This window comes from Aulonocara stuartgranti, assembly GCF_965226115.1.
Source record: "Aulonocara stuartgranti genome assembly, chromosome: 20".
NCBI lineage: Eukaryota > Metazoa > Chordata > Actinopteri > Cichliformes > Cichlidae > Aulonocara > Aulonocara stuartgranti.
In genome coordinates this window covers 2468725-2495529 of record NC_138956.1, presented here as the reverse complement: position 1 = coordinate 2495529, position 26805 = coordinate 2468725, and the positions used below count along the sequence as shown (strand labels likewise).

Sequence of the window (26805 nt, the reverse complement as noted above, 5' to 3'; positions counted from 1 at the left end):
TTGTATATTTTGCTTCCAAGTAACCTGACGTTGTTGCCATTTTTAAAGCTGTCTTGAACAATATTTCTCCAGGTTGGTTCATTGGTTGAATCTATAAAAAATGCCAAACATAACAGTCTCACAGGCATAAAACAGTATTTTTGCATCATTAAGGTGATCCCAAAAGAGCTAAAAGCTGAAAACATTCACCATAATGTGCAACGTGATCTTAGAAAAAATGAGAAAACAGGTGGAAAAGTTGCAGGCCTAAAAAATCTCTGAAACATGTGGAAGTCACGTGTTTGAGTCGTGACCTGAGAGATGCACCTGGGCTTTCAGCTCAGCCAAATTGCACAAGAAGTGGACTGAAAATCAGCTGCAACAGGTCTTTACAGCGGTGTCTACAGCCACTGTTAACACACTGGAGAGTTCTGTCATGGAATAAAAACAAAAAGCAGCCAACAACCAAAGAAGAGCTTTGAAACAACCAGGAAGACGCCTGGATAAATATTCATGAAGACAATATTGCCAATATTGACTTTCAAACTCTTTAGAATTGCACAAAATCTTTTGCCTTATATACTGCATTCTCATTTATGTCCGTTTCCTATGTTCCTAGCCATTTATAAAGAAGTAAGGGGTGGCTCAAGACTTCTGCACAGCACTGTATCTGAGACAACATTTGACGGGAACTTTGGTACTGGAACGATCACCAGGACATGTTTCCTTCCTAACTGTTTTAGTCACAGTGTATTACTCACAGGACTTCTTTAAACTGCTTGTTTGAATACTTCTTCCACCTCCGCCTGGCTCCTTGCCTATCATACTGACACATAACAGCATTCAGCTGAAATCTGAGTAATCCAAGATCTAAAATTTAGACTTTTTTCTGTTTCTATTTATTTTCCTTGTCAAACAGTAGCATCCTAATTTCCCATGGGTGCTTATTTTGTGCTCCTCACTCCACATTTTCAACATTACCGCACCCAGCTCTGACTTTCAGCTGTCTAAGGCCCTAATTACAGCATCAAGCACCGAAGATGTGAGTGGATCCTCGCAGCATCACTCAGACGGTCTCTTTCTTGGACCTTCCATGTTTCTGGAATGAAGCCATTATTTGCTTGCCAGAGCAATCAGCAGCCACGGAGCGAAGCTCTCGTATGAGGAGACTAACGCAGCAAGAAGCCATTCAGCCCCTGATTTTGAATGCTGTGCTATATCTCAGCTATTACGACAATTACACACTGTGCTATGCTACAAGCTCTACTACGACAGCCCACGGCATGTCCCTTTGATGCAGATAACTTCTTTATGAAGTGAGTGGCTGTAAAAAAAAAAAAAAAAAAGTCAGAATAAAAAGAGCTTCACTCGTCTTTCACATATAAAAACACTTTTTGGGTATTTTTTTTATCAACACATCCTGCCTAGGAAAAGTCTAGCTGTTTGAAAGTACTGCAGCACAAATCGGTCCCTGTTATTATGTTCTGCCGTGCAGAGCAGATGATTTCTATGCATGGAGCAGTAGACTCAACATTTCAGTTGTGTTTTCGAGTGGGAAAAGTTTTCAACCTCTCCAGCCTCCACCTCACTCTGGCCCATAATAGCTCCACATTTCCTTTACTTTGTGGGAAAGTGCAACGTTCTTCTATATATTCAAGTCCTTATCAGACAGTGCTTTTCTCTCGGCCCTGCTAGCTGTTTGTTGTGAGATAGCGCTACATCAAAGGCTCCTGATTTTGCAGTTAGAGCTCTTCTGGAAGGCAACCTCATGGCTTGGCTGTCTGGGGCTGGATCCCAAGGTGCACTTCCCATACTATCATACCGCATGTGCCAAGCATCTGAGACACTTCACATCACTCTTTCTAAGCTGAGCTGATTTCTTTCTTCAGCATTTGTTTGCAGAGACATAACTGGCTTCGCTTCAGCTTCAGCGCTCCATAAATGGATATTTTGAAATGGGTAATTTCTCCTCCTCTGGACCACTGTGTTTTCTATGCTTCATGATGGCATGCTGGTGCAAATGGTTGGGACTGCCCAACTCTCTCTCAGACAGAGCTCACAGACATCCCACTGGAATGACAGCAGCCCATAATGATGTCATGGGCTCAGCAGCCTTTGCGAGCGTAGTAATATGCGTGGGCTAATGACTTTAACAGAATTTCTCTACTGTAGATTGTTGAAGGCGGTGGAGGAGGGGCGAGACCCCTGGGTTGGCCTCGACTAGTTCATGCCGTCTGCTAATAAAATGCCTGGGTCAGGTTTAACCGGCTGCATGTGTTAAAAGCATCTTCTCATTCCATCTCCTCTCTTTTGTCCAGCATCTTCAGAAACAGTTTCAGCCCAGTTTTGTGCGGCTGGAAACAGCTGCCTGGTATTTTCTTCCTGTATTTTACAGGGGAAATTGCATTGTAGCCAGTGGTAGTTGTGGTTGGTTTGCCTTACAATGAGAACTGTGTTCCCTCCATGCTGCTACTGGTGCATAACGTTGCCATTAAGTTAAGCTTGCGATACAGATCTTTGTAGACCCCACAGACAGACAAGTGTAAATACATCAAAGCCATATTTGTAAAATTATATCTTGGTCATTGGTAGAATTCTTTTAATAGTTTTGGCTCCTTTTACCCCCTCTTTGTCCTTGGTAACTCTCACTTATCCTTGGTTTTGTGCAATTCCAGATGGCTATGGAGCCTCTCATTCACTCACCCAGTCAGTGTTTCCTACCTTCCCGTTCCCCAAACTCACTCTCGGTGTGGCTTTGCCCTGCACAGTAACTTTCTCCATATGACTCTGTCTTTATAAAAATAATGTGAGATGAGTGAGTGGCATTTCAAAGCCTGGGATCTTTTAAGGTTCCAGGTTTGTGCACCAATCCACTGCTGGATTCCTGTGGCCTGGTCTAGGCTGAGGCCACAGGAGACCTCAAAAGGAGGAAAATTCCCTTTGAACTGGCGGCCTGCCACTGTTCTTGGTTATAATGGCTTTACCAACATCTTTAAACGCCGCACACATCTTTAAGAGCTGTTACAGGAGCAGTGCAGGATTATTTTCACTTCTTGATTGCGCTGGAAACCGCCCTAAACCATTCATCTTGCTCCGCTCAGCTCCCCGTGTCTATTAAATGCTGACATCAAGTTGCGTCATGCGTGGATGTGCTGTTGCAGTTTTTCTTTCGTCTTTTGATTGCTCATGAAAGAGGTTTTGAGATTAAGCAGCAGCAAATGTTGGGAAAACTAAAGAGAAGGTTAGATCTGTGTCATTTGTCAGATGTAGTGAAATGCTGACAATGTAACTCCAGTGCCATGTCTTACATCACTGTTTCTTGATGGGGAAGATCTAAGGGAAGCCGTAGTGTCTGCTGGATTCCACTTAAGAGGAACTAATAGATTCAAGCTGATTGATGTGTTTATCAGACATAAAACCTAAATCATTTTAATGTGTTTGATGATAATTTGAGTTTTTTTATTTGCCTGATATCCCAATTCCACATTGCTTCTTTTCTCAGAAGGAAAAGCTGCATTAATTATATACATCTGGCTCAGCCACCCACCACTCTGTCTCAGAAAGAAAGGGATTATGGGAATTGAGTACACACTAATAACTTAGTCCTAGTGCAGCCAAGCAGGTGGGGTGGGGGGGATCAGCACAAGGCTATCCACCTGGCTCTCTGCACCCTGAGGCTACAGTTCTCCAGTCTGGTTCAGGGCTTTACTGCTTCACTTATTCTCTCCTTGTAGTTATTTTGGAAAGCAAGGGTTAAGTTACAGCTGGGTGATATAATATGTACATATAGATCAGATCAGATTTTTTAAGAAAAAGTTGGCATTTTGGTCACTTGGCTCAATGCTTGCTTAGAGCTATATGTGAATACTGACCCCACAGATAAGGGTTGTTAGCATAAATACCATAAAAAGGATTAAGTCTAAGAGGCTATTTTGTTTTAAAGCATGTACAGTACTGTGAAAAAGGCTGTTAACTAGCTTACGTAATTAGAAAAAAAGGTCTGGCTCCCTGGAAACAAAATATACAGACACGAGGGGTGGCTCAAGACTTTTGCACAGTACAAGTCTCTATAAAGTCAAAAGGCTTTGAGGTTTTCTTATTAATGTGTTACACGAATAAAAATGAAGTGTTGTGGTGACAGAACCACGTTAGCTATTTGGTTACGTCAAGCTAACCCTCTGCTCGCTTCAGCTTCACATTTAGCTAACTTACTGATAGTTCAAATAAGTATTGCCCCAAAATACTATACTATTCTGTACAAGCAGTTTACTTATTAATTTTTTTATTTAAATGTTTTTTTTGGGGGGGGGGATTGCATGTGCCGCTAACGCAGCTGCACCAGGGCTGTAGGTTGAAGAAGTGGTTTCCTTTTCAGTACAGTGGGAACCCTGACCTTGCAGCTATACTTTTTTTTAAACAGATGCTAGGAAGTACAGCTTGATGCTGTCTCTGGTATAGACCTGCCTTAGTAACATGATGAATAATGTCTCATGCTCAGCTTCAGTGTCATTTAGTAATCTTCCTTAATGTGCTCATTTCTTACGATCACAGTTCTGTTTTTATGTTACGTCTGAACTTAATGAAGTCATATTGAGAAACAATGGGAAACTTTCTTAATAGTTACGGTTATTGATGGGAGTCTTGATTTTGTATTGGTTTTGCTTCTGCTTTATTTTATTTGCACCACTTCTTCTTAAAACATAACCTTCCCTTTGAGGAAGCAATTCCTCCAAGTATTGGTCTGATTCAGAAAACTTTGAAATGTTTCTCCATAGCTCAGGCTCAGATTTGGGCTGGGCATTGTGTTTAAAGGCCACACTGGCATGAGTTATTGAAGCCTTCATGCACCTGCATTCCTGGCATTCACTGTGTATATACCCTGTTGGCTGGTGTGCTCACAGCTCTTGCATGAACTCACAGGGTGAACTAACAGGATATTTTCTCCACAGCAATAATCTCCTGCTTCCGATTAATGGCTAATTGCTGTATTTTTTTTTTTGTGTCTTCTTACATCACTCATATCTTTGTGGTCGCATTTCCTAGATACGGTAAATAAACTGTACAATATCGGTGCTGCTGCAGTCATTTTACATCACTGTTGTTTTGGAACACAACAACTTCCTGGAGACCTGTAAACAAGTTTGCGTTGCACATGAGGTCATATTTGAACCGTTTGGAACATCTGTCTTTAAGATGACCTTGAGCTCAGGACATTTTTGCTGTTATCTCAGGCTCTGACTGTGAATCAGCCTTCAAAGAAGTCTGTGATGATAAAGGCCTTTCATTTCAACCCAGCTATCACTGCTGTCGATCACCGCTGCACCACTGCTTAAATAATCAGGTTAACAAAGGGGTTCTGGGAGGTAGCTCCGGGTTTATGAACTGGAAATGGCATTTCTCCAATTTCCTGTTATTTTGTTGAGTGTTGTGAAAAGCAGATTGGAGGGAAAGTTATATCTCTCAGCAGACTGAGCCAGAGGTCAATGACGAAGAAGGGAGGGTTTGGAGAGTGTTCGGGCTAAAGATGGGAAGGCCGGTGACTAGAATGAGGACAGATAAGTGCGAAAGAGGCTGAAAATATTACACCACAGCTGCAAACTGTTGCCTTTAAGTCTTCATCTAATGGGGATTTAACACAATGCTTTTCAGCCAGTGAATCTGTCTGCTCTTATGTGCCTTATGTGTGTAAAAATAGAGAAATCAAGAATCAATCTGATAATAATTTAATTGTTTTTTGTCATTTATCAAATTGAAATGGCGTCTACTTCTATTTCCAGCCTAACACATAAATGAGAATCAGCTGCTTTTCTCGGTTTTGTGGCGTTATAGATGAATGGGTTTTGAGATTAGGCTTTAATCTTCTCGAACTAGTTATACATAAAGGGGAATTAAGAAGAGAAGGTTCTAACTGTATTGATTAAGTGTTGGAAAATCGAAAGCAGTTGCAGGTGATTTCCGTATTTGTGTCTTCACTTAAAATACACGCTCTAGGTTTTGCATAGTGAGAATGTGGTTTGCCTGTCGAGACCGTGTTTCCACATAAACGAGGTGCTTTGCCCTACCTGTTACATTAATGTCTTAATAAGAAGCTTGTGACTGTGCCTGCTCATATTTACTTTGTAAACACAAACCACCATCATGAGCGGCGAGCAGGGAGGGGCACTGACCCCAAGAACTTTTGCTGCCCTGCCTTCAAGAAAATGCATCTCCCCCTCTCCACTCTTTGTCCCTCCTCTTTTCAGTGTGTGTTTGGTAGAACTGGTAGCAGCTGGTTTGTTAGCCCCTCTGTCTTTCAGGATCTTTGTGCAGGACCTACGCATTGTTGCGCTTGCCCGGTTTGGGTTACCTTGCAAAAAGAGCGACAGGTGATCAGATATCTCGTAGACAAAGGGGGGCAGTGTTTTCTCACACTCTGCTCCTCTTCCTGTCAAATCAGTTAAGCTTTACCTGCATACGTAAATACATTGTTTGAGTGAATATGCAATAGAAGACAAATGTTTGTTTTACATGTAGACCAAGACCGACCGATATATTGGATGAGTACCGGCCAATCAGAAATATCGGCATTTGTGATATGTCCTGCTGAAAGATGCTGAAACCAAAAGGTTACTTTTATTTAAAAAAAAAAAATTGTGCAGAATACAATGCAGAAAAAATACTTAATGTAAATTTAAGAGTGTTTCAGCAGCGCTAATCTGACTCCAGTTTATGTAGACGAGTAAGCTGACATTGATGCAGTCAAGCGGGATCTTCACATTAAGTCGCAAAGTAGTTTTTAAACAGATCGCTGGAAAGTAATTAAATGATTTCCCTTCATGATCTCTTTTCAATAGAACATATACATTTTTTTTAAACCCATTATATTGATCGTGGAATTGTTTTTACTTCCCCAAATATTGCTACTAGCTCCAAACATTACATACTGGTCAGGCTCCAATTACACAGCTACACAACAAATTTAAAAATACCCAGGGCAGTTTTTGATTTCCTGAAGAGTTGAGGAAGTGTCTGCAGCCCAGTGACGACAACAGCTGAGCCACTCATCCTGTCTCCTCTTATTGTGCTTCCCTACCAAGAAAAAGGGAGGACTTCAACAATAGCCCAGGCAGCGACATTCATTAATAAAAAGCTACAGGCTGTGTCACAAACAGCCAGTCTGGTTTATGCTTTTACCACATGTCTTATAAACAATTCTGGCTTGTAGAACTCTATTTCATGTGTATGACAAGTATAATATGTTAGGCAATTATCCAATTGTCCCACACGCCATCAAACTGTTTAACTCCTCTCTGAAGGGGAGAGGGAGGGGAAACAGGAGGACAAAGGAGGGGGGAACAACTAAGTTGTAGTGCCTCTTCACCTCACTGTACAATACCTTGTGCAATACTTTTTGTAAATAGTCAACAGTGCAATAGACTCAATACTTGAAATGTGCAATTCACTTGTATTTTTATTTTTTATTCCTATTTATTCTATTTATCCCCTTTGTATATTTTATTTATATTTGTCTCTGTATTTATATATATGTGTGTGTGTGTGTGTGTGTGTGTGTGTGTGTGTGTGTGTGTGTGTGTGTGTGTGTGTGTGTGTGTATATATATATATATATATATATATATATATATATAACAATTCTGTAACTGTAACTTCGGTCGTTGCTGTGCTTTTTGGAAGTCGAATTTCCCAGAGGAACCCACCCGAGGGATTAATAAAGTTCTATCTTATCTTATCTTATCTTATCTTATTTGGTTCTGTATGTTCGCGTTCACTTCGGATGTAGTCAGGTTTTTTTAAACCTCTGAAGGAGACATTTATCTTGAACTGTGTCCAGCATATTCTGGTACAGTAGGATTCCGAGTATCACTTTAAATCTAAGCTATGCATTTAATAAGCTTAAGGGAAACACTCTTGTGCCAGGTTCTTTATTCATTGTGCTTTCTTTGCCCCCTTGCTGGATGTAACAGTCAGTAGTTTGCCTGTTACCACCCTCCTCACACAGCACCTTTTGATAATGAGGACCAGGTCTTATCTTACCCTTATTGGCTGTTTCATTATCTTCCTTGTGTTACTGGATTATTGAAGGATGTCTCTTGTTCATATACAGCTGTGTTGCTTGGGAGCAAGAGTTTGCACAGAGAAAACTGAAGAATAAGACAACAAGAATGCACATATGAAGTAAAGTGCATGATTTAATGATCGATGGCTTCATGAACAGTAAGAGTAAGTAGCTGATTAGTTTTAGTAGAATCTGTTGAAGGTCATTGACTGGCCGTTGTGAAACAACTGTTATGCAGAGACATATTTTTAAAAAGTCCTTGCTTTGTCCTGCAATAGGGTCAGTGTGTCGTCGGCCCTGATTATGGTAGCAATTGAGTTAAGCCACAGATCCCGTTTTCCTGGACCCCACCCTGATGACCAGACAGACAGGTTGGGGGGAACGAGGGCCGTCTGGGCCTCCATGTTTGAACTACGACAGTGAGCTCCTTAGCCACCCACTCATTTTCCTGTGAGATGATGATAACTGTCTGCTCTGTGTAAACCTATCAAAGCAGATAAAAGACACAGACTCTGCATTTCCATCCCACCGACAGACCACAAAAGAAAGAATCACACTGAATGTATCTTCTTAGTAAGTCACTTATTTCAGTTAAAAAAGTATAAAGCGCCAAATCACAACAACAGTCATCTCAGGGTGTTTTACACCATAAGATAAAGACCCTACAGTACAGACAGAAAGGTAAAACTGTCTTTTAACAGGGAGAAACCTCCAGCAGAACCACAGTCAGGGAGGTGCAACCATCTGCCACGACTGGCTGGGGGGTGAAGGGAAAGAGAAGAGACAGAAGAGAAGCGAAAAGAAAAAAAAGAGCATAGGGAGACAGGACAAAACACAGACTAAGGGAAAGAGATGACAAAAATGTAATGACATGCTGCCATGATATATAAACATGTGGGGAGTGGAGAAGAAGTGTTCAGTCCATCACATCAAGTCTTGCAGCAGTCTGAACCTATAGCAGTGTAACTAAAGGATGGTTCAGGGCCACCTGGTCCAGCCTTAACTATAACCTTTATTAAAAATGAGGAAATTTTTGGGGCTAATCTCAAAACTAGAGAGGGTGTCTGTCTCCTGAATCCTGAAGAGCTGGTTCCACAGGACCGAGGCCTGATAGCTGAAGGCTTGGCCTCCCATTCTACTTTTAGAAACTCTAGGAACCACAAGTAAGCCTGAGAGCTGGCAGTCTTGCTCTCAAACTGCAGGGTTGCTAATTTAAATCCATATTATCAGACAACTCAAAAAAAAAAAAAAGAGCAGTTTATCCTGCACCATGTTTTTAGCACCAGTGACTTACAGAGTAAATGTCTGTTGCGTACCTGGGAACAACTTATGAGCAGCATGTTGTCCTCTGCAAGAACAAACAAGTTGAGGAAATTCCACAAGCAGAGCTCTCCAATTAAAAATCTTTTAGTTTTGTGCACACTGGTGTGACGCGCTATCCCAACTGAAAGTGTGAGAGAAACTGAGAAAAGCTGTGGAGGAAACATCTTGTCCTGCTTTCAGACTGGTATCTCTGGGGACTTCTGGTGGGACTTGCAGGTCAATAACGTAACATCGGGCCGATTGTAAATCATTTGGATTAGGAAGCTGTCCAGCGTAGGGCAGGACGGAGTTGCCCTGGCGACTCTAATTTCTCAAAGGTCCATGGGCTCTTCAAAACATCCCCTCACTTGTGGGGGTCTGTGTGTGACTTGAGCGCTCTGCTTAGGACTTCCTGGACTCTTCTTAACCAGAAACATGACCCCATGAACTACTTTAACTGTTGACGCTTTAAAACCTCTGTCATCCTTTGTTAATGACGGAAATGCCTGTTTCAGAATTTATCCCCTCACGGCTGACCTCTGCTCTGCACCATCGAGTTTTCCGTCTTTATTTGTTCACTTTACAGTCATGTACACTAAAGAAAACCAAAAGAAATGTTTTAAAGACAGAACTTTTGCACATCTATGTTATGGTGTCTGCATTTCACTTTTTTTTTTTACCATTTAACTGATTTAACCTCAGTAAATTAACAGTTTAATGCACTGAGATCAAAATGGCTGTGTTTGCAATCTCCACCCTTTGCTCACATTTGGGACCTAACGATTTGTCAGATAGCAGTGACAATAGAACTAGTTCATCTGGTTGTGAAGTGTATCGGTGTTGTGTTCAGCTGGATTTTGCTTTACACAGCACCAGAGGGCATACACTGACCCTGCCCACCAGCCATTGTTAGCGGTTTTCTGTGAGAGGAAAAAAGTTGGCTCAAATGTCAAAGGATGGGAATGGCACAGCACCGAATCAAAACAAAGCTCCACACTGAATCCTTTGTCATGCCAGTCTCAGGTCAAACAAGAAAGGCCATGCTGGAGGAGAGAATATGTGGGCAACGAGCGCCAAAACATTTTTGGCATAGCTGTAGTATTTTCCCTTTAAAACATTCCAGTGATTTCGAAATTATAAAAGGCTCCTGCCCCCTCTCCTTTAGCTTCTTTTAGCTTCTTCTAAACACAGGAAGCGAGCGATAATATCACTGTGGGAGAAAGTGAAATGAAATTAGCTAAATTGGGTTACTTGGCTCAAATTACCCAAATCTGGTCAGAAAGGAAACTTTCCCTCCGCCTTTTGCCCCTCTGTCGCTCACACTGCTATTTATTTATAGTACCCGAGGCTTCAGGTGACAGTTGAACATCATTAAACAGCAGTACGTGATGTGTCCTCATTGCTCAGAATAGCTTTTCGGTGAGTTGAGGGATTCTGGTCATTAATTTGTCTTTAGCGAAATATACTTTCTTTTTTTTAACTATAATCAATTATGTTCCTATTTTTATTTTTTCATTACTAAAAGAAGTATCTGTGCATACATCTGGTCTGCATGTTTTCCAGTAAATCAGAATTAAATTAGTACAAAAAGGAGACCCTGCTCTTAGCCTGTCTCTACTTTCATGTGTACTGACTGAGAAACCAAAGGCGGCTTTGGGGCCGGGGTACAACCCGAAGCGTGCGACCATAGAAAAGTCGTGACTATTTCGCTTAACTCTTTACCTTACCTTCACAGAAGAGTGTACGATAAAGGAAATTAGGGCTGCTGCTTATGATTGTGTTCGTCAATTATTCATTTGATAGCTATCCTGTCAATCATATGTGTTTATTTGTCTAAGAAAATCACAAAAACGTTCCAAAATAAGAAGCTAATGTTTGTCATCTCTACGATTATCAAAATAAATTTCAATTCATCCTCTGACCAGCAAATATAAATATATACAAATACGTATTTCTCTTGCCCCATGATGACCAGCTGTAGATTATTATTCAAAAATATACAACGGTTTTTAATCAGTGAACAGTGATAGGAGGCAATTTGGAACAACCGTCTTATTAAAAATTAAAAATTATTGATCTGTTTTTTGGAAAAACCCAAAAAGTTCAGACAAACCATTTATTAAAGACACGTGGAAGATCTATGACCTTCCTAAAGATGGTCTTGTAGGTAAATCTTGTCCCAGGAGAGGCAAAGGAGGAGAGAGCAGCTTGGGGGTCAGACATGAGAGAAGTTTACTACTATAAACTACTACTACAAACAGGACACATTCCTCTTGTAATTCTGAACATCTGGTACCCATGTTACTTCTTTTTTCTCTCCAGCGTGGGTATTTTGGGTTAGTCAAAATAAGCCATATGTGAAATCTTCACACTGCTTTCCACTCTGGTGATAGCCTGTTATAGCTCTGCCCTGCATTTTCTTAGTTTACCTTGTTTATAGCTATTCTTGGGCATCCACTGCCAGCTCAAAGTTGTTTCGCTTATTTTTGAATGTGTGCTGCAATCTGTGATCACAAAGCTGTGAACGTGTATAGAAATTATTAGCTCTTTATGGTCCTGGCAGGACCATATTTGCCTCCATATTTGGCGCTTGCAAGGACAAAATGATTCATGACGCTGTGATGGAGTGAGCAATGATTTGGAAAAGTCATTTTAATATATTCTCGTGCGATATTTCCACCACTTCTGATGACTGAGTTGCTACCATAGAAACAAGTATGTGTTGTTTTCCACACTGGAACATGCCAGCGTGAACATCACATCTGGCCTGGTGGGATGGGTTAAAAAGGCAAGCTGTTGCATTTTAGACAGCAGTCTGAGTTATAGCTGCAGGTTAAAAGTCAAGCTGACGGGCCATTTGTGGCTGAGCTTTGGGATACTGTTGACACTGTTGGAAATGAGGGGTCTGAGTGCAAAAACAATCGCACATTTCTTCAAAGAGAATCAGTGAGGCAGTCGGTTTCAGTGACTAGTTTGCTCCTTATTGTTGCACTTCCTCCTATCTAAGATTTCCATGTCAACCTCTGTTTATAAGCATTTGTGTCATTGGAGGAAGTAATTAGTCAAACACTAGTTTCATTCAGCTTGCGTTATTTTTTTAAAGCAGTCATGAGGACATGAGATCCTAAATTTGTGCTTAGTTTCTAAATACACATTACATAGTATGGGGTTTAAATTGAGCCCAGAAAAACGGCTGCATCAGGTCATCTCGTGTGGCATTCAAGTGTTGCTGGTTTACATAACAAGTCTGATGACAGGTCCGGTAATAGGCCGGTACCCTGATAGCAGCATGTTGTGTTATGAAGAAATGTGCTGCCTGAACAATACTGAGACCAAAGAGTGAGAAGGAGATGCACGTCGTCTCCTTCAACAGGATGCCAAATGTCAACACAGGAAGTGAGGTCACGGTATAAGTCTTGAAAACGTTGTCATCAGTTTGCTGATGGCGCCAGAGACTCATAAAGACACTATGAATGAAACGAATGCTTACATTATTTGTTTTTTTCTGTTTCCCAGAACTCTATGAACCTGCCTCCAGACAAAGCCCGGCTCCTCAGACAGTATGACAATGAGAAGAAGTGGGACCTGATCTGCGACCAGGTGAATTTGTGAACTTTGTATCATTAATTAGTAAACCTGCTGTAAGACTACACACACCTGTCCACATTTTGGTGTGGCTGACTGCAGCAACTTACATCACGCCGCTCTTTTGTGTATCTTCAGGAGAGGTTTCAGGTGAAGAATCCTCCTCACACCTACATCCAGAAGCTTCGCGGGTACTTAGATCCTGGAGTAACACGAAAGGTGGGACCGTACAAAAATCATAAAGTAGAACCCGGCTGATTGATGCGTGTCAAAGTCTACTTACAGGTTACACACACAACTTCTGTGACAGCTCTGATGCACCTTCTCCTTATCTCTGCTTGAGGCATTATCAGCTGTTACCAGCTTAAAGTATCAGAAGTTCATTGGTCAGGTTGCAGGGTGTTTGACTTCTCTGGTTCTCCTTTATTCATCCTCTATTTTACAGTTCAGCCTGAAGATGAGGGCAACACTAAACCTGCTGAGTAGGATTATTGTTGTTTTTGAGGAACTGAAAAGTTCTCATGAAAACTGCCTAGAAAGCACAGCTTCAATGTAACCTGTAATAACCAGCATTCGTTGTGTCTTACAGAAGTTTCGCAGGCGTGTGCAGGAATCTACAAAAGTCCTGAGGGAACTGGAGATTTCACTGAGGACAAATCACATTGGGTAATCATGTCTTAGCTTCTATTTTTCTGGTGAATTATGCAGGTCTATTCATCTAAAGCTCAAGGAAACCACATTATTGTTTTGCCCGGTAAAGAATATTCTATTGTGTGTCCCTGCTGCTGCTGCTGCTGCTGCAGGGACCCAGAGCTTTTTCTGGTGCCCAGATTCCCCCCTCCTATTGTTCCAACTGCCAAGCTCTGCAGCTCCACTTCATAGAGCTGGTGCTCATAATGCCCAGATGGTAGCCATTGTATGGCCTTGTCCACTCCCCCATAGAAGGCAGCAGGAAGCTTTGTTGTATGCCAGAGGGACAGGAAGCCCGGCTGACCATTGCTGAACCCAGTGAAAAGCACAAGAACAAACACAAGGATACATGTATGTTTACAGAAGTCTCGCATAGTAAAGCAAACCACATTTTTGCATTGCAGACTCAAAAGCAGTACATTTTCCTCCTCATCCATCACACACGTGGATGCTATTTTATCGATTCGTAGCCTTCAGTGTTGCAGACATGATCTACGTAATCCGTAGTCATGGAGGTGCTGCAGTGACTTGCCACTTAATCCGTGAACCAAAGTAAAACATACCTTCATTTTTTATGGACTTCATTGAGCCACGTGAATAACTCTTATACAATTTGCCTTCATCAATAAAGGACTTTTTCTTTTTCAATGCAGTTTCCAGAAAGGCTCACAGGCAAAGGAAAAGGAGATCTATTTTCAGAAGACTTTTGTGGGTGGGATTAAGTGTAACAGATGCCGGTTTATTGTGTGTCTGAATCCTCAGCCCTGTCTGGTGTGTTATTCCTGAGATTGCCAAGAAAATCTGAAATAGCAACTGGTTGGAGAGAAGTACAGGGAGGAAAGAGTGAGGGTTCACAGCAACGAGGGAGGGGGGCAGGAAGCTGATGATCAAGCCCACCTCCTCGTCCCCCCTCCTCCCTCCTGGACCCGGTCTAGTTGCTTTGTTCGCTTTCCTCTGCTCCTCTGCTCACCTCTCTTCCTTTTCCCTCTTCCTCCTTCCCTCCGCTGTCAGGGTCCTGATTGGTTTCCTGCCTAACTTGCCATTGGCTGACCAGCAATCTGTCATCACAGCCATCATTTCAAGACTATTTTAAGAACCTTTTACCTCATTCCATCTCCCCCTGGAGTTCCCTCAAAATGTGGGGAGGAGGTAAAGGGGTCTGTGGGGGAGGCAGACTAAATACTGTTGAGTGTCAGGGGTTCTTCCTGAGCCCAGCTCTCTTAGCCATATGCCCTCCACATTCTTTCTCTAGCTGCAATGGGAATTCCTTTGTTTGGAGAAAACTGGAGTGAGGAAAACTGAAGCCTTGCTCTGCTTTAGTTTCCATGGAATTTTTTCCACTTTCTTTTAGAGCTATTGAAGAGCCGTCATCCCAAATAATTCTCATTTATTACAACTTTCGTCTCATTTTTTTGTAATTATGTTGCCTATAATAGTTACCGAAGTATCATTACCTGGATATATGGTAGATCTGTATAACTACAAATCAGTTGAACAAGTAGCATGATGTGTCCGAAAATTCAGCTGGATGTGAATGAAGCGGAATATGAAAGCTTAAATGCCTCTAAAAACTTCCAGCATTACTTAAATAACAACTATGAAAAGTTCAGCCAAAGTTGAACCAGTGTATGAATAATTTGTTTAAACCTGCCTGCTAGTCTATCCATGATTTACAATTACATTTAAAGCTACAATAAAGAGATCCACTAAAGAATAAATAGCAATAAGAAAAAGAAAGACAATATAAAGAATCTTCCTTTCACTTATGTAATTTATTAATTTATTAGAACAGTTGCTTAAAAACTCATTGATATTCGTTGCGGTTGAGAGAAGTACTGGGGCTCTACATCTAGTTACATTATCACACAGCCTTTCCTTATATACATCTGTACACATCTGTTTTATCAGTTGCTATTGTGATTCCACGTCACACAGTACAATGATAAATGTTCCCTCAGCATTTTAAAGTTCATTCTTCTGTCACGTGCTCTGCTAGCTGTCCTTATTTCAGTTATTATTTGTTCTTTTTATAAATTAAAAAAGAAAAGCAAAACAAAGCAAACCCAAAAGGACAAATAACTGGTATTACAATTGATCAGCAGAAAAGCCAAAACTAGACCTGAGTTGTTCTAAACCAGTTCTTTAAGTACAAAAGGATTTATGAGAAGGCTTCAGAATAAGAAGAATCCTAGTTTTCTTTATGTCTCTCTCTCTCTGTTAGTCGGTAACGGGCTGTCCGAAAGGATAAGGGTGTACTCTGGATCTGGTGCCCCGCTAACCTCTCTCTGCTTTCATGCGTCACAGGTGGGTCAGGGAGTTCCTCAATGATGAAAACAGAGGTCTTGATGTCCTTGTTGAATACCTCTCCTTTGCTCAGTGTGCAGTCATGTAAGTACACACACACACACACACACACACACACACACACACACACACACACACACACACACACACACACACACACACCTCTTGACCAAACCTTTCCTTAGGAACTGGGTTGGGCTGTGAATCCAGCTGCTGAGTCTTTTAGAGCCTGTGATATTAGTACATTGCATTCATTGGATGTATTTCCTGTGTCTTGTTGCATACTTTGTAACGTGAATGCATTTCTGGACGGATGCTACCTGGTTGAGTGCTGAGCTATACTTTGGGACAGAATCTGTGTGCTGAGCTTTATCGTGCAGCTTGATGACAGTTCTTGTGATAATGCCTGGCTCTCTACTAAGCTGCCTTGCAAACCTAACCTCCCCCATGCCTCTCATCTACACCCCTGTGCCTCTGTGTTGGCTTCTCTGTTTGTCTATGGCCCAGGTTGGATTTTGAGGGGCTGGAAAATTGGGAGGATAGCTTCTTGGACAAGTCTAAATCTTGGAGCAGGTCCATAGAGGATCTGCACCATACGAACGCCCAACCCTTCTGCAACACTCTGGTGCGCTCTGCCCGCCAGTCTGTTCTTCGGTACGTATTGCTAAGCAAGCTTCCCGCTATTAGCTTCCTCTGTTACTGCCTTGCTCTGCTAACCTTGAATGCTATATTTGCATGCAAGCCCATTGTCTTAGTACTGGTTTGTTAAAAAGTCTCTGACCTTTAGTGCTATCTGTCTCTCTTTGTTAACCGTTCTCCTTCATCTGCCCAGATGTGCATCTGTACTGTCCACAGATGAGATCCAGCTGTGAGCAGCAACATATGTTGGACAGTTGTGATTCTCCTCTTCACCACTGTAGAGACATGACTTAAAGACAGATAGGGTGTAAAGTCTGATCGGAAAAACAGATATTATATAAGGGTGCACAAAAATAGTCCACAAGGACAGACTCTAGACTTATAAATATTATATAAATATATTGTCAGATAAATTACTACTGAACTGTTATTGGTAGAAGGTATAAAAAGTTTTTCCGCCCACATTTGTAACAAAGTATGGAAAAAAAAACATATTCTTGATGTATGGTTATCCCGATCATAAACCTTACCAGAACAGTTACCATGAAATGACTGTGCAATACAGTTACATAATAGCAGTCTGTGAACAGAATTCGGTCTGTTAACAGCAACAAGGAAACCAGGCATTTCCCATAATGCATCTGTAACCTCAAAAGCCATCTAAGTTTTTTTCTGTCAGACCTCATTCTCTGTAATTTTCTCTTTCTGTCTCTCGCTGCGACACACTTAAAACAAAAATCATAGAAAATAGTAGATACACTTCAGAGCTCTGTTTGACTAACAGAATAGAAGCCAGAACATGAATTTCATTGCTGAATTTGCTTTAATGTGCTGAATCTGTTGCAGCTACGGCTCAGTCGCGAATAGCAAAACCATCAAGAACTCCCGCCTCGTGAGTCAAAAGGATGATGTGCATGTGTGCATCATGTGCCTGAGAGCAATCATGAACTACCAGGTACCAGGAACCACCTACGACCCACAATCAGATATGTCTCATAAACTTGGAGCATGATATGCTTCCTGTGCAGTCAAGTGTTGAACCTTTATGCAGGTTTTCTGACCACATCCTCTCTGTCTCTCTGTCTCTCTCCATGCAGTACGGTTTCAATATGGTCATGTCTCATGCACATGCAGTCAATGAAATTGCTCTCAGCTTGAACAATAAGAACCCACGGTAAGAACTCAGGACCCCTCCTCCATAAAAGCAGGGCCGGGCCAAACAAAAGGGGAAACCCTGCAGCCAATTCATACGATATGCTTCTCCGTGGGCCTCTGCTTCTCTCTGAAGTCGAGGATCAGAGGTGTATACACGGGTCGTTAAGGGAATGTTTTCTAAAGGGAGATTTGTGGTAAACCACTGAGACTGATTACTTCATAATAAAGTCTATGAGGGTAAACACGTAAAAACCATGGAAACACCCACCAAAGCTTCAGACATTAATGCAGATTATGACTTTTGAGCCCTGTATGTTAATATCTACACCAATTTTGAGGATGCTTGAATTTTGTGATAGAACATATAAAACTGTACTTTTTAAAAAAATGTAGTTGTATTGATGAAAGTTTGGTGCATTTTCAGGACAAAAGCTTTGGTCCTTGAGCTGCTGGCTGCTGTTTGTCTTGTCCGAGGAGGTCATGAGATCATCCTTTCAGCATTTGACAACTTCAAAGAGGTGCCTATTGCAACTTTTTAATGAATTTTTAACAAGCTCTCAAGTTGTTATGTTCAGGATTAAGTTGTAACATATCGCTGGCCTAGCTATGTCTGAATATACTAATCAAAATTTAAGTAACATCAATATAATTGCCCTAATTTCCCACATCACTGGCGTGCATAAAGGCATAAAGGTCAAGTGTAGCGGGCCGAAAACTGAGAAGCTCTGAGAGATTTTATCTATCTGAGGTTGCAAGCAAAGCTCTATGGTGGCGTGTCTGAGATTATTGGACTCATTAAGACATCAGATGTTAAGTAACCTTGAACAATAATCAGAGGATCACTTCCCAGTGGGAGCCAGTGAACCAGAAAGATTTGCTTAGCCTTTTTGCTTTTTGCTCGTACAGTCACCTAAACTCCGGAACCAGACAAAATGCCTTACAGTCCAAAGCCTCAGCGAGACCCAAGAGCTAATCAACTCTCTAGTGGAAACAACATAGTACTGCTGTTTTTCCAAAATGATGCATTAACACAAAGTGACAGGTGTCTGAGATCTCACAGGGAGAAGGTCACGTTTGCTATTCATTCTATGTTTTTATTCATTTCATTTATTCAACCTTTATTTAACCAGGAATTCTCTTGAGATTAACATCTCTTTGTCAAGGTGGACCTGGCCAAGATCGATAGCAGTTGCTGTTCATTTGCAGAAGTCTTTATGAGAGCTCTGAACTCTCCCAAGAAAAAAAAGCATTCAGCTGTAATGTGCTCTGACTGTTATTCTATGACTGAGGTGCCAAATAAGAGAATGCTGTTCTATAAAGCTCAGAGAAAAATCATAGCAGCTGTACTGGTCGTCAAATTTTAGATCCACAGCTACAGTGTTTGTGTGCAAGGAAAAGGATTTTTATTTCATCAACTTAAGAAACAACGTAAGTCAAACACTGAGATTATGTTGTTTGCAAGTAGAAAAACAGAATAAAAGAAATAGTTGATTTACCCTGATTATGCTTTTGTTGATAGAGCTGTAACACATCAGTGAAAGCAGCAGTTTATCAGATATTTGTTATGTCCACAGCACAACATTATGAAGCCATTGGCTTCATTGATTTTGCTGCATACTTCATGAACACCTCAGCATTGTGGTTTGCTCCAAAGGCATGATTTTTTTTTCTTAATTAATAAATAAATAATTTGTAAAGTGCCATGGACAAAAAAAAACATGTAGTATGGTTGATTTTAGGTGATAAATATAGGTAATATTTCCCTAAGGTACCACTTTGACATTCAATAAAAACGTCCTTTCTCGGGTCTCTTATTTTTTGTCTACATCGGACAAAGTTTTTGTTCTACTTTGTAAACCAGAGAAAAAAATCTTTATTTTGCTTCACCTGGTGTGTTTCAGGTTTGCAAAGAGAAGCATCGCTTCGAGAGACTGATGGATTACTTCCGCAGTGAAGAGGGAAACATTGACTTCATGGTAAGACAAGCGTTTAGTTACATACAGATGTGTCTTTTTTGTGTGAGAGTACATCCATCAGTACAAATAAAAATGTCTGGCTCAAATGCCAAAGGTATTTTTTATTATTATCTGTATAAAGGAAAACACACTTTTATACAAGGTGCAAATGCAAAATCCAGTGGACTATATGTCAGTTTTAAGATAAAATATCCTGATACAGATTATACGTATCAAGTATATAAAGAATATTAATGAGCTGGTGTCTGTTTGCATTTGTTCTCCAGGTTGCTTGCATGCAGTTCATCAACATTGTGGTCCACTCAGTTGAAGACATGAACTTCAGAGTGCATCTGCAGTATGAATTCACCAAACTGGGACTAGATGACTTCCTGGAGGTAAAGAAATAATGTTGTGCTTAAACTGGGCCAATCGCTCTCATTGTCCACGTGGAGACTATTCGCGGAGTGTCACTAATGTTGAATTTATTCTCTCTCGTGCCAGAAATCTAAACACACGGAGAGCGACAAGCTGTCGGTTCAGATCCAGGCTTACCTTGATAACGTATTTGATGTGGGTGGCCTGCTAGAAGATGCCGAAACCAAGAATGCAGCGCTGGAGAAGGTGGAGGAACTGGAGGAGCACCTGTCCCACGTAAGTGCACCACCCAGTCTGGACCACCAACACTGCTCTCTATACACATTTATGAGATTGTTGTGGTTCACCAGCTATGTACTTAAGTTGGCTGTTTCTACATGGCAATTAGAAATCTACTCGGTGTTTGCACTTCACAAGTGGTTCAGGATAATAATTGGGTGGGGAATGCTGGAAAATGGAGTGCGTGAAACAATCTTATTATTGTTCTCGTGTTGGCTCGGTCTTTCTGGGCTATTGCCTTTGCATCCCACGCTGCTTTGCAAAGACCTTCTTCACATGGAAAGGTCGTAGGCAGCCCCTGACATCATTCTTGGAATTTGAAAACAAACTCTGCTCTCAGAGGTCAGAAATGATGGGGGAGGAAGAGGGTGAAGATTCTCTCTGAATTCCTTAGCAAAGATGTGTAATGTAAAATCAAAACTGAGAGCTGTGTCATGTTATTGCTGCATCATGCTGCTCGCTGTATCTTATTTCTTAGTGATGATGCAGTGTATGGGGAGGAGGGATGGGGAAGTGGAGCTGGGAAAGATGCCCACTGTGTGGATCAATTCTTTCCTTCTCTCATCTCAGTGTTGCTCCATCTTCTCTTCTAGGTGACTGAGAAGCTTCTGGAGGTTGAGAATGAAACAATGATGAAAGTAGCCGATCTGGAGAAGCTGCTCATTCAGAAAGATAAGGAGCTGAACGTAATACGGGTAAGCCACAGTCCTATCGACGTGATATTTCTTGCTCTCCTCGCATCATAAAGGCTTCAGATTCCGTGCCTGTTAGCAGAGATCAGGTTCATATGCTTGTGGCTAAATTGCTGTATTAGCAAATTAGGTCACAAAGAGACAGGATGTTTGTTTAGCTTGTGGAGTCACTGTGCATTATGCTCTTTATCACCCCCTGGTGACTGCTCAGGAGACATACGAGTCAACCAGCACTCAGGTTAACACCCTGAGGAGGATGATCAAGGAGAAGGATGCTGCATTTCAGAGGCACTTCAACATTGAGAAGCGTCTGCTGGAGCTCGAACAGCAGGGCACCATCCGCTTGCACAAGAAACCTGATGGAGACATCGCCATCGAGCCGCTGGGTGTCGGCAGTGCCGGGATACCCTTGGGAAACATCGGAAAGCTGTCTTTGGGTTCAACGGCAGGGCTGACAGAACTAGGAGGACCCGACACAAGTTTACCACCAGCCAGCGAAGCACCTCCGCCTCCACCGCCTCCTCCCCCTCCCCCTCCCCTGCCATCTGCTTCAGGTGATGACAACACTGTGACTCGCAGTCTAGTGATTCATGTATATGTATGTGAAAGTTGACTTTCTCATCTGTGGACCCTCAGAGCAGATTTATTTTCAGTTCCCTATATTTGTTCATTCGTGCCAAACCAAGTGATGGGTCACAGCAGTGTTCTTCTAAGCCAGACAGGAAAGGGAAACATAAGGCTGGTTTCCTTTGTCTCCGGAAAGGCCGCACTGACTGTTGGAGCACTTTCCAGCCTTTTATCCAAACTAGACTTTATCAGGTTTCACTAACTTTAAAAATCAGTTTTCAGCGATTGTCAGGCCGAGGTGGCAGCTCACGTAGAACACGAAGCTGTTGCTAAACATGCAATAAAAATACTCTTCTGCATTAATTACAGGACACACTGCGCCAGTCCCACCACCACCACCTCCTCCCCTTGCTCCTCCTCTGCCAGAAGCTTCCCCCTCTGTCATCTTGAGCGTAGGTCTGTCAGGTGAGCGTGCACACAAAATTAAACTTGGTTGTCTTTGCCTTCGATTTTGATGTTCAAGGTTGACTAGATCAGAGGATTGTGGGTGGCAGGAGGTAGAGTGGATTACTAATCTGAAGGTCGGTAGGTTGATCCCTGGCTCCTCTAGTCTGTGCGCTGAAGTGTCCAGAACTCTAAGATGCATCCGTCGGAGTATAAGTGTGTGAACGATAGGCGAAAATCACTTAGCCATAGAAAAAGATGGTTGTATGAATGTGTGTGAGTGGCTGAATAAAGCTTCGCGTTGAAAAGTGGTATATAAGTACCGTTCATTCTGAATTCAACGAACACTTTCTTCACCACAGCTATCAGGATCAAGAAGCCTATAAAGACCAAGTTCCGCTTGCCTGTGTTTAACTGGACGGCCTTGAAGCCCAATCAGATCAATGGCACAGTCTTCAACGAGATCGATGATGAACGTGTGCTAGAGGTAAATCAAGAAGATAAAACCTCTTTCATGTTAAGATGTAGGTCTTGGTTAATATGTGTCAAATTTGAATTTATGGTAAATTAGTATTAATCTCAGTAAAACTTTTCCATAGTCAAAAGCTCAGGTTTCTCTAGTCTCTTCCAGTTGAGTTCAAACCTTAATAAGAGGAAAAAGTAAAGCAAAACTAAACTTAAATGATAAGAGCAGTGTGTCGCGAAATAACCAGCTTCATACCAACACCATAACACTTATGTGTTCAGGACTTTTAACATCAATTTAGAGCAAGTAAAAGTTGAGTTGTTATTCACATGCAGGAGCTGGAGCTGGAGAGGTTTGAGGAGCTATTTAAGACGAGAGCCCAGGGTCCAGTTGTGGATCTTTCCTGCACAAAGAGCAAAGTAGCCAATAAGGTGGCAAACAAAGTCACACTTCTGGACGCCAATCGCTCCAAGAACTTAGCCATCACACTGCGAAAGGCTAACAAGACAACAGAAGAGATCTGCAAAGCCATAGAGAAGTATGCACCTGTCTTTTACGTAAACTTTACATACTTACATAATTTTCTGTGGAACAAGTTACAGGTAACGTGTTATCTTCACTCAGGTTTGACCTCAAGGCCTTACCTGTCGACTTTGTGGAGTGCCTGATGCGTTTCCTGCCCACCGAGGCAGAAGTGAAGGTGATGCGTCAGTACGAGCGCGAGCGGCGTCCGCTGGATCAGTTAGCAGAGGAGGATCGCTTCATGTTGTTATTCAGCAAGATCGAGAGGCTGACGCAGAGAATGAACATTATCACCTTTGTTGGAAACTTTGCCGACAACGTGAGCATGCTCACGCCACAGCTCAACGCCATCATTGCTGCTTCTGGCTCAATCAAGTCGGCACCAAAGCTCAAGAGGATGCTTGAAGTGAGATGTGTTTGTTGACTTTCACAGCAGCAGCGTTTGTATTTTTTAATGCATATATTCACTCGGTGCTTTTGGTTTACTCGTAGATCATCTTAGCCCTAGGAAACTACATGAACAGCAGCAAACGAGGCTGCGTTTATGGTTTCAAATTACAAAGCCTTGATCTGGTGAGTAATCAGTAGTGACGTTTACTGGAATTCCAGTCAGCACAAAAGTGTGCTGCAGAGTTTATTATTAAATTGCTTTTCCTAACAATGTTTTTTACACAGCTTCTGGACACTAAGTCTACAGACAGAAAGATGACATTGCTCCACTACATAGCTCTTATTGTGAAAGAGAAGTACCCTGAACTGACCAACTTCTACAATGAATTGCACTTTGTGGACAAAGCTGCAGCAGGTGAGCGTGCACCAAATATTAAACTCTGTCAGCAACCTCGTGGAGATGCAGTATTTTCACAGAAAGGTCAGGTGTTAACATCTGGATAAAACGCTACGTAATATACTTAAAATATGCTCTGATGTCTGCGTGCAAAGTGTCTCTGGAAAACGTCCTGCTGGATGTTCGAGAGCTGGGGAAAGGCATGGACCTCATCCGGAGAGAGTGCAGTCTCCACGACCACTCAGTCCTGAAAGGTTTTGTCCAGGCTAGTGACTCACAGCTGGACAAGCTACAGAAGGACGCCAAGATGGCAGAGGTATCCGACAGCGTCTTCACCTCCAAAACCTCAAATTATCCGCTGGAACAAATGAAAATGAAACCTTTTTCGTTCATTCATCTCACTGACATCTGATGCGCAGCCACTAACTCGACAGTGTTTACAAACATTCTCTTTCCCAATTCCAGGAAGCCTTTAACAGTGTGGTGAGCTACTTTGGAGAAAGTGCCAAGACGGCTCCACCCTCCGTGTTCTTCCCTGTGTTTGTGCGCTTCATCAAGGCGTACAAGGTGAGGACGCCAAGCAGAAGCTACATCTCTGTAGCTTTCCTCACTTCCTCAGCTGGTCATTTGGGAAGTTCCCTGGTTTGCTGTCAGCCTTGCTGAGAGCAGAGCGGGGCAGAGCTTTGGCGGCTTTTGTGGCACAGGACGTGGCGTATACTCCCAGGCCAAATAACAGGAAAGGCCAGCTGGGTCTGACTTTAGAAGCAGCAGCTGTGGTGTTTAGACTCGTCCCCCCCCCTTTACCTCCGGACTGCCTCGCCCTGCCCCAACACACAGCACGCATCCTGAGATTGTTCTCCATCTAGATTTATGGGATCTGCTCAAGGAAATGTGCAACACAAGGATTTCATGTGTCTGTTTGAGTGTGCGCATGTGCTCTAAAGGAACTGTTTAACAAACACTTGTTGCCTCGAGTAATAGAATATAGTTTTCTACAGTTTTTAAGGCCTCTTATTGTCAGACATAGAAGCTTTAATTTAACTTAAGTGAGAGCCAAAATAAACAGAACAGCCAGGAGTTGCCGTAAAGCCACAATACTAAACAAACTAACGAGAAAGAGAAGGTTACAATTTCAAGCCCAAACTTCAAATTAACACGAGAAAAACTGGAAGAAAATGGGCTGAAAATGTTCTGTGTCCCGTAGAGCTTACTGTCAGTCAGTTAAAGACGTTAAAGAAGAAAGAGTATCTTTAAATAATTTGTTGCTAACTGTGAAATCACCTGCTTTTTCTTAGTGGCCTAGGAACAAGTTATCGCTGAGATTCTTTGTGTTCTTGGAGAGAAACTATTGTTTCTGTCATCCACAGCAAATCAGCTCAGATTATCTGGTTTAAAAAAAAACAAAACGAAACACATTGTCAGATTTTGTTCATTTTGATTCAAGTCAGGGAAGCTGTTGCCTTGTTTTTAATATTTCTGCCCAGCTTGGCTGATTTATAATCATCTAAAGTGTCATATTCACCATACTTATTGATCCCTTTGTTTATCTTTCTCCGTATGTCAAACTGTTCATTTAAGCGCGTGCGTGGTCCTGGTCATGTTTAGTAAAGCGTGGCTTTCCTGTTTATGCCCAGCTTTTCAACTGTTTTTTCTTTGCTTCACATGGCCACACAAAAGCACGTTGTTGGATTTATTTCCACTGAAGTTTCTTGTCACAGATGTGTCATCTATTTCTCTTCTCAACAGGATGCAGTGGAAGAAAATGAACAGAGGAAAAAGCAAGAGGAAGCAATGAGAGAAAAGTTACTGGCTCAGGAGGCGAAGCAGCATGACCCTAAGGTGCAGCCCCGCTGGATGAACTCTATCACGTATTTACTCAGTGCTAAATAAAGCTTTTTCGTAGGCCAAGAATCACAGTGAAAACGAACAAATATCCTTTCCACTGGTTCAGGTTCAGGCCCAGAAGAAGAGGCACCAGCAGCAGGAGCTGATCGCAGAGCTGCGCAGGCGGCAAGCCAAAGACCACCGGCCTGTGTACGAGGGCAAGGATGGCACTATTGAAGACATTATCACAGGTGGGCCAGACAGGACTGTTAAAAGAACCCATGTGCGTGCCAGCAGCCCCGGTGTTCCCAGGCTGAGGATGACTGTGGTCATCGACTGCTCAGCTCCTTTGAAGTGCACCTTGTGCTACGTGCTTCAGACACCAGCACATCTGGAGCACAGCAAATAGCAAGCGTTGTTCCATGCCATGCTGTCTAGTCTGTTAGGGGAAATGCTGCTGGGTATCAAAGTGTGTGTTTTCAGAAAGGCCGGGTCTCAAGAAGTAAATTGAGGTACTAATAATTAGGATCCACGACAGCCTCAAGCAGCTGTTCCTGGAGGGATCATGTTTTTGGCTTTCTATACCTCCATACCTCTTTAATGTCCTCTAATCTGGCACAAAAAAGTCACTTGTACTATAATTTCAAAGATCGCCGTGACCTCATAACAAAATTTTTGCTCAAAACTAAAGTCTAACTATGACAAAATTGGAGGAAAAATGATAAAATGATGACATGTTGTATCCAAAAGATCAAAAGGTTAACTTAGCTGTGATTGAGCAACATTATAATGTTGGGCTAACATACTTTTTTGCCCACTGTTTGAATGTCGTAAGACAGAAGTGGAGATTGGGAGGTAGGTAGGTGCCTGTCTTCACTGCTCGTACTATACCAGTCTGGACAGACATGGATATAAACTGCACACGAGCAGAATAGCAGAATATTCTGTTTGCAAAGAGCGGACAGTGATTGGGCAGTGTGCAATTTCGTTTCCTACATTAAATTTTTGGAGATGCCAAAGTTAAATCATCTTGCAACACACCTACGTATTTTAAGCCTTTATTGGGAGAAAACCCTGCATCTACAGCCTCAGCGTAGCACATAACCTGATGTTTTTGTGATGATCATTAATAACTGTCTAAAGTGTAAATAATATGAATGTTGCTTCATTATACTTTAGTGT

General features: G+C 42.0%; 1 protein-coding gene across 7 annotated transcripts in view; it reads left to right on the top strand.

Annotated features, from left to right (window-relative positions):
• The window catches only part of fmnl3 (formin-like 3), a 34272-nt gene that overhangs the window by 2172 nt on the left and 5295 nt on the right, over positions 1 to 26805 (top strand). For 5 of the 7 annotated variants that reach the window (XM_082517545.1, XM_082517546.1, XM_082517547.1 and 2 more), the window contains exons 2-24: positions 12853 to 12936; positions 13060 to 13140; positions 13511 to 13587; positions 15916 to 15999; positions 16423 to 16569; positions 17401 to 17509; positions 17652 to 17728; positions 18134 to 18227; positions 19611 to 19685; positions 19952 to 20062; positions 20169 to 20318; positions 20915 to 21016; positions 21225 to 21567; positions 21950 to 22045; positions 22387 to 22511; positions 22826 to 23028; positions 23115 to 23418; positions 23505 to 23585; positions 23688 to 23817; positions 23955 to 24115; positions 24265 to 24366; positions 25546 to 25638; positions 25751 to 25874. In XM_082517545.1, coding sequence (XP_082373671.1) covers positions 12853 to 12936; positions 13060 to 13140; positions 13511 to 13587; positions 15916 to 15999; positions 16423 to 16569; positions 17401 to 17509; positions 17652 to 17728; positions 18134 to 18227; positions 19611 to 19685; positions 19952 to 20062; positions 20169 to 20318; positions 20915 to 21016; positions 21225 to 21567; positions 21950 to 22045; positions 22387 to 22511; positions 22826 to 23028; positions 23115 to 23418; positions 23505 to 23585; positions 23688 to 23817; positions 23955 to 24115; positions 24265 to 24366; positions 25546 to 25638; positions 25751 to 25874 — 2953 coding nt within the window. The remainder of the gene's footprint in view (positions 1 to 12852; positions 12937 to 13059; positions 13141 to 13510; positions 13588 to 15915; positions 16000 to 16422; positions 16570 to 17400; positions 17510 to 17651; positions 17729 to 18133; positions 18228 to 19610; positions 19686 to 19951; positions 20063 to 20168; positions 20319 to 20914; positions 21017 to 21224; positions 21568 to 21949; positions 22046 to 22386; positions 22512 to 22825; positions 23029 to 23114; positions 23419 to 23504; positions 23586 to 23687; positions 23818 to 23954; positions 24116 to 24264; positions 24367 to 25545; positions 25639 to 25750; positions 25875 to 26805) is intronic. The other 2 variants (XM_082517549.1, XM_082517548.1) reach the window with 1 other exon arrangement.